At 52.2% G+C, this 17,421-nt stretch overlaps 1 protein-coding gene across 3 annotated transcripts in view; it reads right to left on the reverse strand.

Moving 5' to 3' along the window:
• rimbp2b (RIMS binding protein 2b) overlaps nucleotides 1–17,421 on the reverse strand; it is a 179,609-nt gene that overhangs the window by 54,418 nt on the left and 107,770 nt on the right. For all 3 annotated transcript variants that reach the window (XR_011356321.1, XR_011356320.1, XM_069933561.1), the window contains exons 8-13: nucleotides 12,962–13,041; nucleotides 6,438–6,547; nucleotides 4,748–5,584; nucleotides 4,014–4,165; nucleotides 2,927–3,376; nucleotides 1,917–2,045 (exon numbers count right to left, since the gene is read on the reverse strand). Coding sequence is in view for 1 of the 3 variants with exons in the window: in XM_069933561.1 (XP_069789662.1) it covers nucleotides 1,917–2,045; nucleotides 2,927–3,376; nucleotides 4,014–4,165; nucleotides 4,748–5,584; nucleotides 6,438–6,547; nucleotides 12,962–13,041 (1,758 nt within the window). In the remaining 2 variants the exon portion in view is untranslated. The remainder of the gene's footprint in view (nucleotides 1–1,916; nucleotides 2,046–2,926; nucleotides 3,377–4,013; nucleotides 4,166–4,747; nucleotides 5,585–6,437; nucleotides 6,548–12,961; nucleotides 13,042–17,421) is intronic.

Here is a 17,421-nt window from a genome sequence, read left to right on the forward strand (position 1 = left end):
CCTCATATTCTTGCCTTCTTCATCTTCCTTAAGGCCCACTATCTTTATGTTATTTCTTCTGTTATAATTTTCCATTATATCTATTTTTTGGGCTAGTAATTCTTGTGTCTCTTTAGTTTTTTTATTAGATTCCTCCAATTTCTTTTTTAAGTCTTCTACCTCCATTTCTGCTGCTATTGCCCGTTCTTCCATCTTGTCCATTTTTTTCCCCATTTCTGTTAAGGTCACATCCATTTTATTTATTTTCTTTTCTGTGTTGTTTATTCTTCTTCTTAAATCATTGAATTCCTGTGTTTGCCATTCTTTAAATGACTCCATGTATCCTCTAACAAGAGCAAGTATATCCTTTACCTTGCCTTTCCCTTTATCTATTTCACTGTATTCTTCCTCTTCTTCTTCCTCTGGGTTGACCATCTGTTGTTTCTTTGCTGCCCTTTCCTCCTCTTCTTTCTTGTTTCCATTGTCTTCTGTGGTCTCTTCTTGCTGCAGGTGTTCTGCAGCTGTCGTTGCCGGCTGTGGAGATCGACTCCCCAGCTGGTCCCCCCTCCCGTCGGTGTGTTTTTTTGCATGCGCGGTTGCGCACTTTTACTCGGCTCTGTGAGCCATTGTTGTAGTTCTTTTTCTACCGACCTGAGGTAGTGGGGCCCTCTCTCCACAGCGGGCCTCTTCGGACAGGTAAGGCCTTCACCTTTTTCCTCCGTTGTCTTCTCTTCCTCTCTTCTTTCCGTTGATTTTGATTTTTCTCCTTTTGTCTCCATCTTCTTTCCACCTTTATACTCACTTTTCTTTAACTTGTATTTCTGTGCCTTTGTATTTTCTCTTGTTTTTCCCGACTTTTCTGGAGAGGGCTGGAGTTCACCGTCCGGCCACTACTCCATCACGTGACTCCTCCCACTGCCCTGCATCTTGAGGCTACAACCCCTAGTTCTGGTTTCTCCTTTTCCATCTCCTTGTCCAATTGTGAACATTCTGGGAACTTCCAGACTGTCTGAGCCTGAAACTACTGGGGCATTTCTTTTAAAATTTCAATTTATTTCTTTATACACACAGCACGGTTACAGGCCCTTTCCGCCCATGAGCCCGTAGTGCCCAATTTACACCTAATTGACCTACAACCCCACCCCCCCCACCCGCCCGGTACAATTTTGAATGGTGGGAGGAAACCAAAGCCCCCGGGGAAGACCCCCGCAGATACGGAGCGAACGTACAAACTCCTTACAGACAGCGCGGGATTCGAACCCCGGGCCCGATCGCTGGCTGCGCTGTCAAGGCTTTGCGCTGACTGCTACACCAGCCATTTCCACCGAGTACTGAACAAGATCCAGACACAACGCACCCCTTTACATCCCCTTGGCCACTTCAAAATTGGCCACCACACTGGATCATCGACTGAACCCATTGCCACTGAGCCGCTCGTTCTAGAACATTAGTGATGGGGAGGGGGGGAGATGGGTTCTCTCTCTAGCAGGCCGGATCAACCCTGCACATGACGGGCCAAATCGTCATAGCGAACAGCCATCGCGGCAGGGCACAGGGTCTTTCCCCCAACCCCCCCCCCCCACCGCACGGAAGTTCCAGGCTGCAGGAACACGATGCCAATGGAATGGTCAGGCCTCACAACAGCATTATGACATCACTCCTGTGAGCCTGTTTTCACCCCCCCCAACCCCTTAAAAGGAAGGTTAGAATAAACAGCAGGTACTGGTTTACTTGCTGGGTGTGGACACCATTTTTTTCAGCAGCTCTGCCTTTAGCAGGGCCACATCTCTGTTCAGAAAAGGGCCTCCATTGGGAAGCCCCTAACTCCTCACCTGCCCCTTGAGTGATTCCAGCAGCTTATACTTTTATTTGCAGGTCCAGGACATTCAGCTCCACGTTGATGGGAGAGGAGATCCAGGGTGGTGCGGGAATCTCACCTGTCTCCCCAGCTCGGAGTGCCTGAGGAAGTCATCGACCGAGCCACCGGGCCTCTTGCTGCTTTGCGTGTCGTAACTTGCCTCCTCTTCATCAGAGATCTCCTGCTGGAACGTGCTGGCCCGCTCAGCCTGGGAACAATGGGTAGAGTAGTCACGCCCGCAGGCACTGATGCACCCAGACTCCACACATTGGCAATAAGGTGAGCTGATGGCGGTGGGTGGGGGGGTGGGGAGGGGGAGAGAGACCAAAGGATTGAGGCCACCTGCACAGAGTGGGGTCAGTTCGCGGGATGGCTCGGGGAGCATCACTGCTGATAGCATGGGCGGGGGATGGGGCTGTCAGGAGGGGGTTTCCTCGGGTGACCAGGCTCCATGTGATGGACGATATCGGCGGGGGAGGCTGGAGAGGTCAGAGGTGTCTGAGGGGAAGGGCCCTTGGCTGAGATGGATGACAGGCTGAAGTGACCCCACATGGTGGGTAGTTTCCTCTGGGGGGTGGTCGGGAGTGTCACCCTCAGCTCCAACCAAGCTCCACAGCACCATCGTCATCGAGAATGGAGAAGGGGGGGGGGGGGGGTTTGTCACAGGTTCATTGGAACATTCCTCTGGAAACTTATCCTGAGGCCCGGCCTCTCAGTCTGGGGTATGAGGGTCAAGGGGATGAAGGGAGAGGGGTCAAGGGATGGAGAGGAAGACAAGGGAATTGGGGAGAGAAGTCAGGGGGACAGGGAGAGAGGTTAGGGGGACAGGGAGAGATAGGTCGAGGGATGGGGTCAGGGGACGGGGAGAGAGGTTGGGGGAATGAGAAGAGAGAGGTCAATGGACAGGGGTCAGGGGATGGGGAGAGAGAAGCTAAGGGACGGGGGGGTGGGGTCAGGAGACGGGGAGAGAGATCACCCTGACTCTGGCCTCTGCACTAATGTCAGGGACCGGTTCCGATGGAGACGGGACCACCAGTTGATGTGTTGCCTCCCCCCACCCTATGCCAGGCTGAATGAGAGGCACAATACCTTAGTTCTCTCTGTGACCTTCTGGGCTGCTTCTCGTGCCATTGCCTTGGCCACCGTGCTGGGGATAGGAGCTCCCTGGGGCTGTGGCAGGATTCTCTGTGGCGACGGTGACCTCCCGGTGCCACCTCTGTGGCTGTAGCTGGCTGCTGTCGGCCCCAAGGTCGGTCCGTGATGGGGTGATGGTGGGGCTTGCCCCCACGGCCCCTCCCTCTGCAGCAAAGGGCTGGCTGGTTGGTCAGGGAGGCTGGTTGATGGCCTGGTCCGAGCAGGGGTCCAGGGCTGGCAGCTGGGAAGGCCCAGCAGTTCGGTGGGGATCGGTGCAGCGCACGAGTCCTCGGACTCGCCCTGCGCCGACACCGTCCGCACGATGATCTCACGCGTTTCCAGGTTCTGGATGCGCAGATAATCCACCGTGACACTCTCCGCTGTCGGCAACTTCACCTCTGCCACCTGCAGCACACAGAGACGTGAGGGGGGTGGGGGTAGGGGTGAGGTCAAGAGAAAGGGGAGAGGTCAGGGGGGATGGGGGAGGTCAGGGGACAGGGAGGGAAGTCAGGAGAGAGGTCAGGAGGGAGGGGGATAGGTCAGGGGGATAGAATTGAGGAGGAAGGGGGTCAGGGGATGGGGAGAAACGTTTGGTGGATGGGGGTCAGGGGATGGGATGAGAGGTCAGGGGACGGGGTGAGAGGTCAGGGGACGGGGTGAGAGGTAAGAGGATGGAGTCAGGGAAGAGGACAGGGGGTCAGAGGGATGGGGTGAGGAGGGTTCAGTAGGATGGGGAGTCAGAAGGATGGGGGGTCAGGGAGAGGGGTCAGGGGTCAGGGGATGGGGGTCAAGGGACGGGAGTCAGGAATAGGGAGGAGCCAATAGGGAGATGGAGATCAGGGGGATGAGGAGAGAGGTCAGAGGGATGTGTGTCAGGGGGACAGGGGTCAGGGGTCGGGGACAGGGAGAGAGGTCAGAGGGACGGGGCTTGACTGTCCCCTTCCCGCCCCTACCCCCTTCTCTCTGTCCCTTCCCCCTCCCTAACCCTCCCCTGTGCCCTCCCTCCTCTCCATCACCTCCCCGCCCCCTCCCCAAGCCTCACCCTCTGGCCCTTGGCGCACACACTGTAGCCCGTCACGCGGGCCCCGTTCGATGTGCCCATGGAGGTGAGCACTGGGACCTTCCAGCTGATGCGCAGGGTCCCCGGAGCAGATCCTACCTGCACACTGACGTCCTCAGGGGGGGCAGGAGGGCCTGGAGGGGGTGGAAAGAACAAGGCACGGTCACTCTACACACCACCTATCCTGATCTCTGCCCCTGTCCCCATGTCCAAGTATAGCCCCCTGCAGCAGGGTCTTCCCACCTCCATCTTGGAGAGATCACCCCACACCCACCGTAGGGTCACTCCAAACTCACCCTGGGGTCTCTCCATCCCCACCCCCACCCTGGAGAGAGCTCAGACCATTGGCCAGTATATGGGTTCCCCTCCACCACTCCCCACCTCCAACCCCTAAGACATGGGTTTCCCACTCCCCCCCACCCTCTACCCCACGGATCTCCCATTCCCCCCACCCACAGCTCTACCTCGACCCCTACCCCACAGCTATCCCACTCCCCCCATCCATGGCTCTCCCTCACACCCCCACCCCACAGAAATAACACTCTCCCCACCCACAGCTCTCCCTTGCCCCCCCCACCCCATGGTTCTCCCACTACCCCCACCCATGGCTATCCCAATCCCCCCACCCACCAACGGCTCTCTCTCACCCCTACCCCATGGATCTCCCTCACGCCCCCATCCCCTGACCCTCCCTGAGGTGGGACAATGACTCGGACCTGTGGGCAGGGTGCAGAATTCAACGGTGGCCTCCCGCCTCTCGCGCTGCTCCAGGGGCAGCTGCCAGGGCACCTGGTGTGGCCGCGCCAGCACCCTCACTGTGCACGTGGTGCAGGGCCTCAGGTTGTAGAAAGTGTACTTATAGCCGGTGGACTTCACCACATCGTACTCCTGCTCGTTCAGGAAGACCACGTGGTCGTAGTTGCTGTTGCTGGGCTGCCAGGAAATCTCGGCCGTCATCTGCGCGATGCTCTCCACCTTCAAGTGCGTTGGGGCCACGCATACGTCCTTGCCCACCTGCAGAGTGCACCGCAGCTCGTCTGAACTGCCCCGCTCTGTCAGGCTCTGCACGCATATGCGATAGGTGAAGTCAGCCAGGCTGAGCTTCTCGATCAGGGCCTTGGTTCTCCCCCCAGCCGGCACGTTGACCCGCACCTCCTTGTCCACCAGCACGTTGTAGCTGAGCACAGCCCCTCGGCCGGGGGGCACGGACGCTGGCTCCCAGCCCACGATCACCGACCGGCCCAGCTGCTTGATCAGACTGATCCTCCTGGGGTAAGGCACCACGTCCTCGCCGACCTCGTCGATGTTCACATCCAGCGCTCCCGTACTGCTGGGCACCGTGGCCTGTGGCTGGCCAGGCAGCAGCCCGCCGGGTCGGGGATCTGGCAACAGCTCGAGGCCCCGCAGGTGGGCGTCAAAGATGTCGGTGTCGGAGTTCAGGAGGAGGTTGCGGCACATCTCCAAGTCTGCGGGTTGGGCCAGAGAGTCATCATCCTGAAGCAGGGCCACGAAGTTGGAGGGGACAAGGCCACGGCGACCATCCATCAGCTCACCTGTGGTGGGGGGGGAGGGGAACAGCCATCAGAGCTCCCCACCTTGGGGAGTGGGGAATCGTGCGGCGTGGGCAACAGCCGTCAGTGCCCCCTCATCTGTGGAAGGCAATACTCAGCAGACCACACAACATCCAAAATGGTAACCAACATCTGAGGGGCTGGGGTGACCATAAACCCCAACCCCGCAACCCCTTAACAGATCCCTCTGACCCTTACCCCCATGACCTCAACCTCCCCAAATGTGACACCCTGACCATTATACCACTGACCCCGACCCTGGGACCCCTTGACCCAGATCCCCCGACCCAGAGCACCTTGACTGAGAACCCCTGACCCTGAACGAGACCCCTGACTCCAACCCCTGACCCCCCGACCCAGAACCCCTGATGTAGATCCCCCCAATCTGGCCCTTCCTGACCCCCCTTGACCCTGACCACCCCCGACCCAAACCACCCTGACCCAGACACCCTGAACCTGACCACCTAATCCCTCAACCCCAACCCAGACCCACCAACTCAGACCCCCTGATTCCCCTGACCCAGACCCCCTTGTCCCAGACACCCCAACCCACTGATCCAGTCATCCCTACCCCCTGACTCTGAACCCGACCCCGATTCCCATACCCCCAACGCCCTGACCAAGACCCCTCTGACGCTCTGACCCAGACCACCCTGATTCCCAGACCCCCTTGACCCAGACATCCCCAGCACCCCCTTGACCCTGACCCCCCCGACCCAGAAACCCCCAACCGAAATCCCTTCTGAAATCCCAACCCAGGTGTCCCTCCCAAGAAGGGGTGGGCTTCATGCCTCCACTGCCAGATGCCAGAAGCGTGATTGGACGTGTCGCCAACCTTGGTAGAAACCATCTTCGTCCATGTTCCCGTAAACGTAGAGGTACTTTCCCGCCCTGAGTGGGAGCTCTGCCTCCGGGTGTTCGTTTGGTCCTGTGTATGGGTTGTAACTACATTCCCAGAAAGAAAAACAGACGTCAATTTGTGTCAAATCAAGTCGCTGCTCTCCTCCTCCTGTACTGGATTATGTTATGGCCATGTAATAAATCCGAAAGTGTGATATTACACAAAATTTCATTTCGTCTAGTGTAAGACAAATATTTGCTATTAGCGGAAATTGCCCGGGTGGTCTCTTATAATCAGAGAAAGAGAGGCAAAAGAGAATCCCTCCAGAATCACCGAGTGTCCGTGGATTCGCCCTCAGCACTTCCGCAGCCTTCAGTCCAAACCATCCTCAACCCGAGCTCCAGATGCCCACCTTGGGCACAATCAGGAAGCCCTCTGGACATTCTTGCATCCCGGTTCCGATACCTGGTACCCCTTCAGCTAGACTCCAGCCTGCTGTCAGTCCCTTGACCGCAGCCACCATCAGACTGCTGCCTGTGTGTCCGTGGCCCCATTGGTCCGCTGCCATGGTCATCATCCCGTGGATCATCTCCTCTGCTTCTCCTTCTCAAACAAGGTGTGCTCTCCCCATTCTCTGGATCCCTGCACCAGTCCTCCACCTCCTCGGAGCCTCCGCAGCAGTATATAGGCACTGCCATCTTGGGCCCAGATCCCACGGCCCAGAATTAAAAAAACCGCTGTCAGCTTCTTTTACAGGCCGTTTAAAGCCTGCACTGAGCCAAGGGCAGTTGGACTGGGCGGTTGGACCCCACGGGGGAGTACTGCTCTTACTACAGCTCTGGAAGTGCCGCCATTTGGGATAAGGTTGATCAATCCCAGCCGTTGTACAGAGACCTGGACACGAGGTATGAGGGGAGGGGAGTGGAGTGTCCTGCAGCCCTGCTTCCTCCACATACCACTCCCCAACCCTGTCTGCACCCCTTTCACGTTTGTTCAACCCATCAGATCAATGCTGGCTCAGAGCGATCCTCTCTGTCACAGGCCCTTCACTGACCTGCACCAATGACCCACACTGGGGGTGACCAAAGAACATACTACTGACTGACCAGCAGCAGTGGGACAGAGAGGAACACCGTCACCTGTCGAATGAGGACACTTACCCCATACACATCACATACTCACACACCTCCTACACACGCCCACCACACTCACACATCAAGCACCCCACACCTCGCACACACACCACACACACCCACATAATCACCACACCCCTATACACACACCCACCACACACATAAAACACCCCACACTTAAACACACACAGACACATACACACACACCACATACACACCCCTACACACAAACCCACCACACACATCGAACACCCCACACTTACACAAACACACACCCACCACATACTCACACCTACACACAAACCCACCACACACATCGAACACCCCACACTTACACAAACACACACCCACCACACACATTGAACACCCCACACTTACACAAACACACACCCACCACATACTCACACCTACACACAAACCCACCACACACATCGAACACCCCACACTTACACAAACACACACCCACTACATACTAACACACCCCTACACATACACCCACCACATACATCAAACACCCCACACTTACACACAGACACAAACACACAGACATATACACACATCCACCACTCACATCAAACACCCCACGCTTACACATTTCACACATACTCTACACTCACACACTCCACAAAAACACCCCTACACATACACATCCCACATACATCAAACTCCCCACTCTAACACACACACTCCACATTCACCTACCACATACACAACACCCCACACAAACACATACTCACACACACCTACACACACACCTCACACACATCAAACACCCGACACATACACACACATACCCACGCACCACACACACCACACCACACACACATCAAACATCCCACATTTACACACACAGCACTTTCACACATACACCACACACACACATACACCACACATTCGCAACAAACATCCCACACTTACATACACACTCCACACTCACACCCCTATACACACACCACACTTACACATCAAACACCCCACACTTACACACACACTCTACACTCACACAGAAACCCCTATACACACCACACTCACTGATCAAACATCCCACACTCACCACACACACACATTCACACACACTCACTCGCTCACAGGTCAAACACCCCACACTTACACACACACTCACAGGTCAAACACCCCACACTTATATACACACACACACACACACTTGCTCACAGGTCAAACATCCCACACTTACACACACACTCACTGGTCAAACATCCCACACTTACACACACACACACACACACACACACACACACACACACACACACACACACACACACGCTCTCACAGGTCAAACACCCAACACTTACACACACACACACACACCTACACACACCTCATACACATCAAACTCCCGACACTTACACATACATACCCGCACACCACACACACGCACACCACACACACATCAAACATCCCACACTTACACACACACAACACTCTCACACATACACGACACACACACATTCGCATCAAACATTCCACACTTACATACACACTCCACACTCACACCCCTATACACACACATCACACTTACACACACTCAACATTCACACACACACCATATTCACACACCACACTCTCACATCAAAAACCCCACACTTACACACACTCCACACTCAGACACAAACCCCTATACACACTACACTCACAGATCAAACATCTCACACTCACCACACACACACACACACACACACACACACACACACACACACTCACAGGTCAACACCCTGCATTTACACACACACTCACTAGTCAAACACCCCACACTTACACACACACTCACTCACAGGTCAAACACCCCACACTTACACACACACACTCACTCACAGGTCAAACATCCCACACTTACACACACACACACTCACTTACAGGTCAAACATCCCACACTTACACACACCACACAAACTCACACACACACCACACTCACAGATCAAACACCCCACTTATACACACCACACTCACACACACCACTCTCTCACACACAACCACACACACGCACGACACTCACACACGCACCACACGCACAGACATCAAACACCCCACACTTACACACAGATTCCACTCACACACACACCACAAACACACCCCTACATATACACATCCCACACACACATCAAACACCCCACTCTTACACACACACTCCACACAAACACACCACACTCTCACATACCACACTATCTCACACACACGACACACATACACACCACACATACACATCAAACACCCCACACTTAAACACACACTCCACACTCACACATCAAACACCCCACATTTGCACACATACTACACACTCACCCCACTCACACACACACTTACACATCAAACACTGCCCCCCCCCACACACACACACACACACACACACACACACACCCCACACTTACACACACACACTCACAGATCAAACACCTCACACTTAAGGGCCTATCTCATTGGCGGAGACGTCGTCGCGACTGATCAGTCACGCCAACTCGGACAAATCGGGAGACCAAACAATGTCTTGCGCTCTCACCAAGGCAACGCCAGTGCGACGTCTGAGACGTTTCCAGACAAGGTGACAACCAATTCACCCAGAAGTTGCGAGAACGTTTTCTCAGTTGCGGCGACGTCTCTAGCAGTCACCGACAGGTTGCCATGGGTCTCCGCAAGGTTGCGGAGGTATCGCTGTGACTTCTCCCTATCTATATATACCTAGATCTACAACTAGATCTATCATTCGCTTTTCACACATCAGACAGTCAAGAACTCTCACCATGGACATCTGCAATGAGGCTGTTATGCTGTTGGAGCAGGATCCCTACCTGGAGGATGAGCAGAAGAAGGCTTTGGCCCTCGTGCTGATAGCTCTGGCTGCGGACAAGGCAAAGGCCAGGGATAGGGATAGGGCCAGAAAGGGTGTCAGGAAGGCAAAGTCAGTGTGGGTACCTGAGTGGCTCCTACAACGGCAACACCATGGCTGGTAAGAGAAGCTGATGAAACAACTGGAAGAAGGGGATGTGAGGTCCTTCAAGAATTTTCTGAGGTGGATCCAGAGATGTTCAGGAAGCTGGTGGCTCACCTTACTCTCAGGATCCAGAAGCAAGACACTAACTTCAGGAAGGCCCTGCCCCCTGGTTTGAAGGATGCCATCACTCTGAGGTTCCTTGCTACAGGAAACTCCTACAAGAGCCTGTCCTATGGCTTCCGTGTGGCTCCAAACACCATTGTCAGTATTGTCCCAGAGATGTGCCAAGCCATCTATGATGAGTATCATGAGGAGGCCATCAAGTGTCCATCTACACCAGAGGAGTGAAAGCAAGTGGCCAAGGGTTTTTCTGAGAAGTGGAACTTCCATCACGTCTGTGGTGCACTGGATGGGAAGCATGTCAGAATTCTTGTTCCTCCAGGGTCAGGCACGGTCTATTACAACTACAAAGGCTACTTTTTCATCATCATGCTGGCGTTGGTAGATGCCACCTATAAGTTCATGTACCTCAATGTGGGGACTAAGAGATGGTTGAAAAGGTGGTCCTTACTGCCTGAACACTCCACAACATGATGACAGACATCAGACTCTCAGCTGACAGAGAGGACGCACACACCCATGAATTTGCCCCTGGAGAGTGGAGACAGCATACTAACAGTTGGAGTGGATGCAAGGAGGAAGTAACATGCCGTCTGTTGCCAAGAACTAGAGAGAATACCTGACCCAGTACTACTCTGAGATTGGAGCTGTCCCCTGGCAAGACAAGATGGTGGGCAGTACAAGGAGCAGCAGCAGCAGGAACAAGAACCAGATGATGAAGAGATTGACCAGGATGTACCTGTGACTTGGACCAGGAGTGAAGGCGTCTCGATGATGGCAGCACGCACTCAGTCACGTGGTCTCTAAGTCAAGCAGCGTCACGGAGACGTCGCCGCATCATCATCGCAACGTCTCTTCAGTCTCCTTGGTGTCCAGCAGGTCTCGGAGACGTCTCCGAGACCTGCTGGAGACTGGAAAAAAATCTCCAAAAAAATTGAACATGTTTGAATTTCCCGCGACTCCCCTGAGACCCGACTAGTCTCCAGGAGACGTCGCGGAGACGTCACTACAACCAGCGGAGACTCGAGTCGCCACCAGGTCGCCACCTAGTCTCCAGGCCAATGAGATAGGCCCTTTACACACACACATCAACACTTACACACACCCCTATACATACTCCACACACACAAACACCCATCACACCCCACTCTTACACACACACACACACACACACACCACACTCACACATCACATCCCACTCTTACACACACTCCACACACTCACACGCCCCTATACACACACACCCTTAAACATACACTCACACCCATCAGACCCCACACTTACACACACTCCACACACACTTACACACACACCCATCACTCACACCACACTTAACACACATCACACTCACACACCAAACACCCATAAACTTACATAAACATAAACACACACACACCATACACCACACACACACCACACATACACACATTCACACAGCCACACAAAATCACTCACACATGCACGCTTGCAATCACTCACAGTCACACTCCCTTACACACATGCACACCCTCACACACATTCACTCTCACCAACACACATTCTCATACACACTCACATACGCACACTCTCACACACACACTCATGCACACACAAATGCACATACAGTCACTCACAGGCACACTTACACATACACCCTCACATACATGCACACACCACACAAACTCACAAATACACACTCACAATCACTTACCCATAATCACACTCTCCTTAGACACATGCACACACTCACTCACATGCACACACACACATACACACACACACCATATATACACAGTCTCTCTCTCACACACACACACACACACACACACACACACCACATATACACACAAGTCTCTCTCTCACACACACACACACACACATAGACACACACAGCCCACATATACTCACAAATCACACTCATTCAGTCACATATTGTGGTGATACACCACTACCCTACAGCAGGGGGCGACCTGTGTACCTGCAGGAAGAGCACTGAAGGACAAAGCAATACCTGGCTGGCTGTCAATCAGCCGATCTGAATGGACCAAGCCCCACCCGGTCGGCTGTCAATCACCCTCTGGGATATAAGCTACATTCGGCCCCTTAGGTCAGTCTCAGAGCCAGTACAGCTACTCTTCACAACCAGCTCTGTGGGTTTGTGTGGAATAAAGTCTGTTGAACAGCCTTTATGTATTGTGTCTGTTTTTCTGCTCAATAGCGCATCACACACATACATGCACACACCCAGATATTCACACACACTCGCACATACTCAGTCTCACGCACACACATTCAGTCTCACACACGAACAAACTCAGCCATTGAAGTGAGCAGTTTACCTGTAACGTGCGACACACAGGCGGACCCTCCCGGTGTATTTCATCTTGGGGTTGCCACTGTCGATTTCGACATTCATCTGCTGCAATCGAACAGATTGGAGGCAGAGTCAGTTCCTGCTGACCAAGTCTGGAACTCTCCTTCCATCCATGATTCCAAAATAGACCTTTAATTTTTTTGAGTGCAGAATGGGGTGTGTGTGTGTGTGTGTGTGTGTGTGTGTGTGTGTGTGTGTGTGTGTGTGTGTGTGTGTGTGTGTGTGTGTGTGTGTGTGTGTGTGTGTGTGTGTGTGTGTGTGTGTGTGTGTGTGTGCGTGCGTGCGTGTTAGAATACTGCACCAAGCTGTGCTTGGGGAATTACGAAATCTGACAGCCAGACAAGGTCATTCTGGTCATCGTGCTTGTACTAGCAATGACTGAGTCATATAGCAGAAAACAACTAGTCCCTATGTGGCATTCTGGACTAATCCCATTAGCCTGCCCTTGGTCCAATTGCTCTATATCTCATCCATTGGCCTATCCAAATATCTTTTGAATGTTGTTATTAATCCAGCTTTTCAGCTTCCTCTGGTAGTTTGTTCCAGGTACAGACCACTCTCTGAGTGAATAGTTTTCCTCTCAGGTTTCTCCTAAATCTCTCGCCACTCATTTTAAACCTGTGCCCTCTAGTTCTAGAATCATCTACCCTTGGAAATAGACTGTGATCATTTACTTTATTTATGCCCCTCATTTATAAACCACTATAGATCACCCCTCAGTCTCTTACACTCAAAGAATAAAGACCCAGCTTGTCCAACCTCTCCCTATAACTCATCCCCTCCAGTCCAGGCAACATCCTGGTGAACCTCCTCTGCACCCCTTCCACCTTATTGACATCCTTTCTTTTGCAACACACAGGACTCCAGGTGGTCTAATCTGTACAGTGGATCAAGAGGTCCCAGTGATTGAACTATCTACCCACAATGAAGACCAGTGTGCCAAATGCCTTCTACCTGAGTTGTCACTTTCAAAGAACTAAGCACCTGAACCCCTCGGACACTCTATTCTGCAGCACCCTCCAGGGCCCCACCATTCACCATGCAAGTCCTGCCTTGGTTTGACTTCCCAAAATGCAACACCTCACCCTGGTCCAAGTTCAATTCCATTTGCATTTCCCACCTTCCCAACTGATCTAGATCCTGTTGTAAACTTAGATAGGCTCCTCACTGTCCACTATACCACTAACCATGATTCATCAGTGCGAGTCTGCTCTGAAATTTTTTTTTTTAATCAACTTTATCACTCCGACCACCATTGTTTCCATTTCTTCTTGGAATTCGGTTCCCATCTTGCGTCTCCACTCTCCTTGGAGACTGTGCTGGACTACGTCTTTCCTGAAATTGCGTAATTGGCAATAATTGAGCAAAGTCCATAGCTTCCTTAGGATTATCAAAAAATTTTGGTTGATAGCCATCTTGAAAAATCTTCAATACTGCAGGGTATCTAAATGTTGCTTTATATCCTTTTTTCCACAACACTTCTTTCACAGGATTAAATTCACGTCATTGAGACATAACTTCTTGACTCAAATCCAGATTTAAAAAAACACGATTGTTCAATGGAGATCTTCTTTGTTGTGCATTTCTTATAGCCACACGCAAAATTGTCTCTCTATCATAATAATTTAAGCAAGGAACCAAAACAGGTCTTGGATTTTGTCCTGGAAAAGGCTTTCTTCTCAAAGCTCTATGGGCACGTTCCAATATTAAGCCTTCCGGAAACTTATCTTGTCCTAACATTTGTGGAATCCATTCAGTGAAGAATTTTCTTGGATTTGATCCTTCCATATCTTCTGGCAAACCAACAATTTTTATATTATTCCGTCTAGATTGATTCTCCAAATAATCAACCTTTTTCGCTAAATTTTTATTCTGAATTTGTAAAGTTTCAATTGTTTTATTTACATCTTGTATTTGATCTCGTACCTCGACTATGCCTTGGTCACAAACATCAAGTCTTTCGCTCGTTTCAAGCTTAAAAGCTCCATAATCAACCATCTGTTGAATATTAATGTCCACCAAAGTATTAAGCTTTGTATTAACTTTAACTAAAGCCTTACCTATTTCTTTTATTGTAGAGGATAACTTAGATTCAAGATTCTTAATAAGCATATCTACTGGAATAGATTCAGGCACAGTAGGATCCTGCTGTTTCTGTGTAGCCAAAGGGTCTTCTATTCCTTCCCTTGCTTTAACTGCTTTTCTTACAGTATGACTGCGTGTGGAAACCCCTGCCACAACCTCCTCAGCAGTATCTGGAGGCTGATGGCCAGGGTTATCCTTAACCCGTATTATATCAAATGCCTTCATTACATCGATGTCTGTTAAAGTCTTCATTACTGGTGGTGCATTTCGCAGCGCCACCGCTACATCAATCGGTAAGCGTCTTTTCAGAGTCGGGTCTTCAGCTGGCAGCGTCCCAGCTGTTCTAGCTGTCAAAGATTCACTGACAGCACTCACAGCGGGCGTTGATTCACGAGCACGTGCCTGGCTAGCCCTTTGTTCCAAGGGCTGCCGGGCACCATCTTTAAAGAGCCCTGCCGATAAAGAGCGGAGCTTCGTTGCCGAATCTTGTACCTCTCTTCCTGGATCCATTCCACGCTGAGGCCTGGCTTCTTGTATACAAGTAGGCTCAGATAACCTCGGGAAATGCAGTTTCTTAACGATCTGTTGCTGTTTTTTTTTAACTTCTTTTCAGCAGTTGTACCATTAGAAACTGATTCAACACCTCAAACTATTTCTAAACTTCTAAAAAGTTTTAACCGGCACTTATAGACAAAACAATAACAAAGAGTCAGGAGAGGACTGGAAGGCACTTACGCCATCTTGCCACGCCCCCCTCATCAGTCTGCTCTGACTGTCCAATCTGTTGTGCTTCATTGGAGATGCAGCACCCATGTCATGCATGGAGTTGATGGACTGAATGGCCTGTTTCTGTGATGTGATGACATAAGACCAGAAATAGGCCATTCAGCCCATCGAGTCTGCCCCACCATTCAATCATGAGCTGATGCATTTCCACACTGCCCGGCCTTCTCCTTCTAATCAAGGTCCTATCAATCTCTGCCTTAAATATACCCAATGACCCCCTTCAACCTGAGGACCCCCCTCCCACCATGGGAAACAACCTTTCTGTATCTACTCTGTCCGCACCTTTCAACATTCAAAATGTTTCAATGAGATTCTTCCCCCCCCCACCCATTCTAAATTCCAACGAGGACAGGTCAAGAGCCGTCAAACCCTCCTCATGTGACAACCCTTTCATCCCCAAGATCATCCCTGTGAACCTCCTCTGGACCCTCTCCAACGTCAGCACATCCTTTCTTAAATGAGGAGCCCAAAACTGCTCAAAGTGCTCCAAGTGGGGACTCACCAGTGCCCCATAAAGCCTCAGTCAGAATTATTATTCAGGAATCTGCTGGCAGCAGAGAAGAAGCTGTCCCTGTGCCGCTAAGTGCTCGTCTTCAGGCTCTGGTAACCATTTCCCCAATGGTAGCATCTCTTCCCAACATCACACCCCTGCTCTTACATTCTATTCCTCTCGAAACGAATCCCAGCGTTGTATTTGCATTCTTCACCACCAACTCAACCTGCACGTTCCCCTTCAGGGTGTCCTGCATGAAGCCCCTTTGCATCAATTTCGCTCCCCCCCCTCCCCACCATCCATTTAGAAAATGGATGGGACAGGAGAGCATGGGATTTGCCCACTGGTGCCGTGAGAGGGGGAAGGTTTAGTGGCCATGACATTGGCTGGAACTGGAGCAGAGCTGGGACCCAGAATGGGCGGAGGTTGCAGGAGGAGGGAGATGAGGTGGGATTGGCAGCACTACACACAGTGCATCTGTTCACCATGATTGTACATGGGGTGCAACTGGCCAAAGGACCGTTCCGTATCCCTGCCTGACCTGTAGAGGACCTCCACAGTGTGCATTCAACTGTCTCTGGGGTGCCAGGGTTGAGCTGGGGGGTGGGGGGGAGTGGGATGTGGGGGAGAATGGTCTTCTGGTGTTGGTCAGTCACTGCATTAATTGCCCAGAACTGTTCTGAGCTGCCATTGCCTGCAGATGTAGCCAGAGTATCCTTAGAGGCTCTGATCCGATCACCTCCACTCACACCACCCCAGCCCCTCCCCACCGCACTGAACCCTCCCACACTGACTAAACGCTCCCGCACTAACCCCCCCGCACTGATCCTAACCCCAACTCCACCAGCATAGAGCCCACCCACCCCTGAACAGAGCACAACTCCACCACACAGAGCCCACCCCCTCAGTATGCAGCCCAACCCCCCCAACACAGAGCCCGCACCCACTGCATGAAGCCCAACCCCCCCAACACAGAGCACAGAGCCCACCCCCCCCCACTGCATGAAGCTCCCCCCCTCACCTATATAAAGGCCGCACCCCACACCCCCCCTCCCCGCATG

The sequence above is a fragment of the Narcine bancroftii genome, chromosome 4, assembly GCF_036971445.1.
Source record: "Narcine bancroftii isolate sNarBan1 chromosome 4, sNarBan1.hap1, whole genome shotgun sequence".
NCBI classification, from domain to species: domain Eukaryota; kingdom Metazoa; phylum Chordata; class Chondrichthyes; order Torpediniformes; family Narcinidae; genus Narcine; species Narcine bancroftii.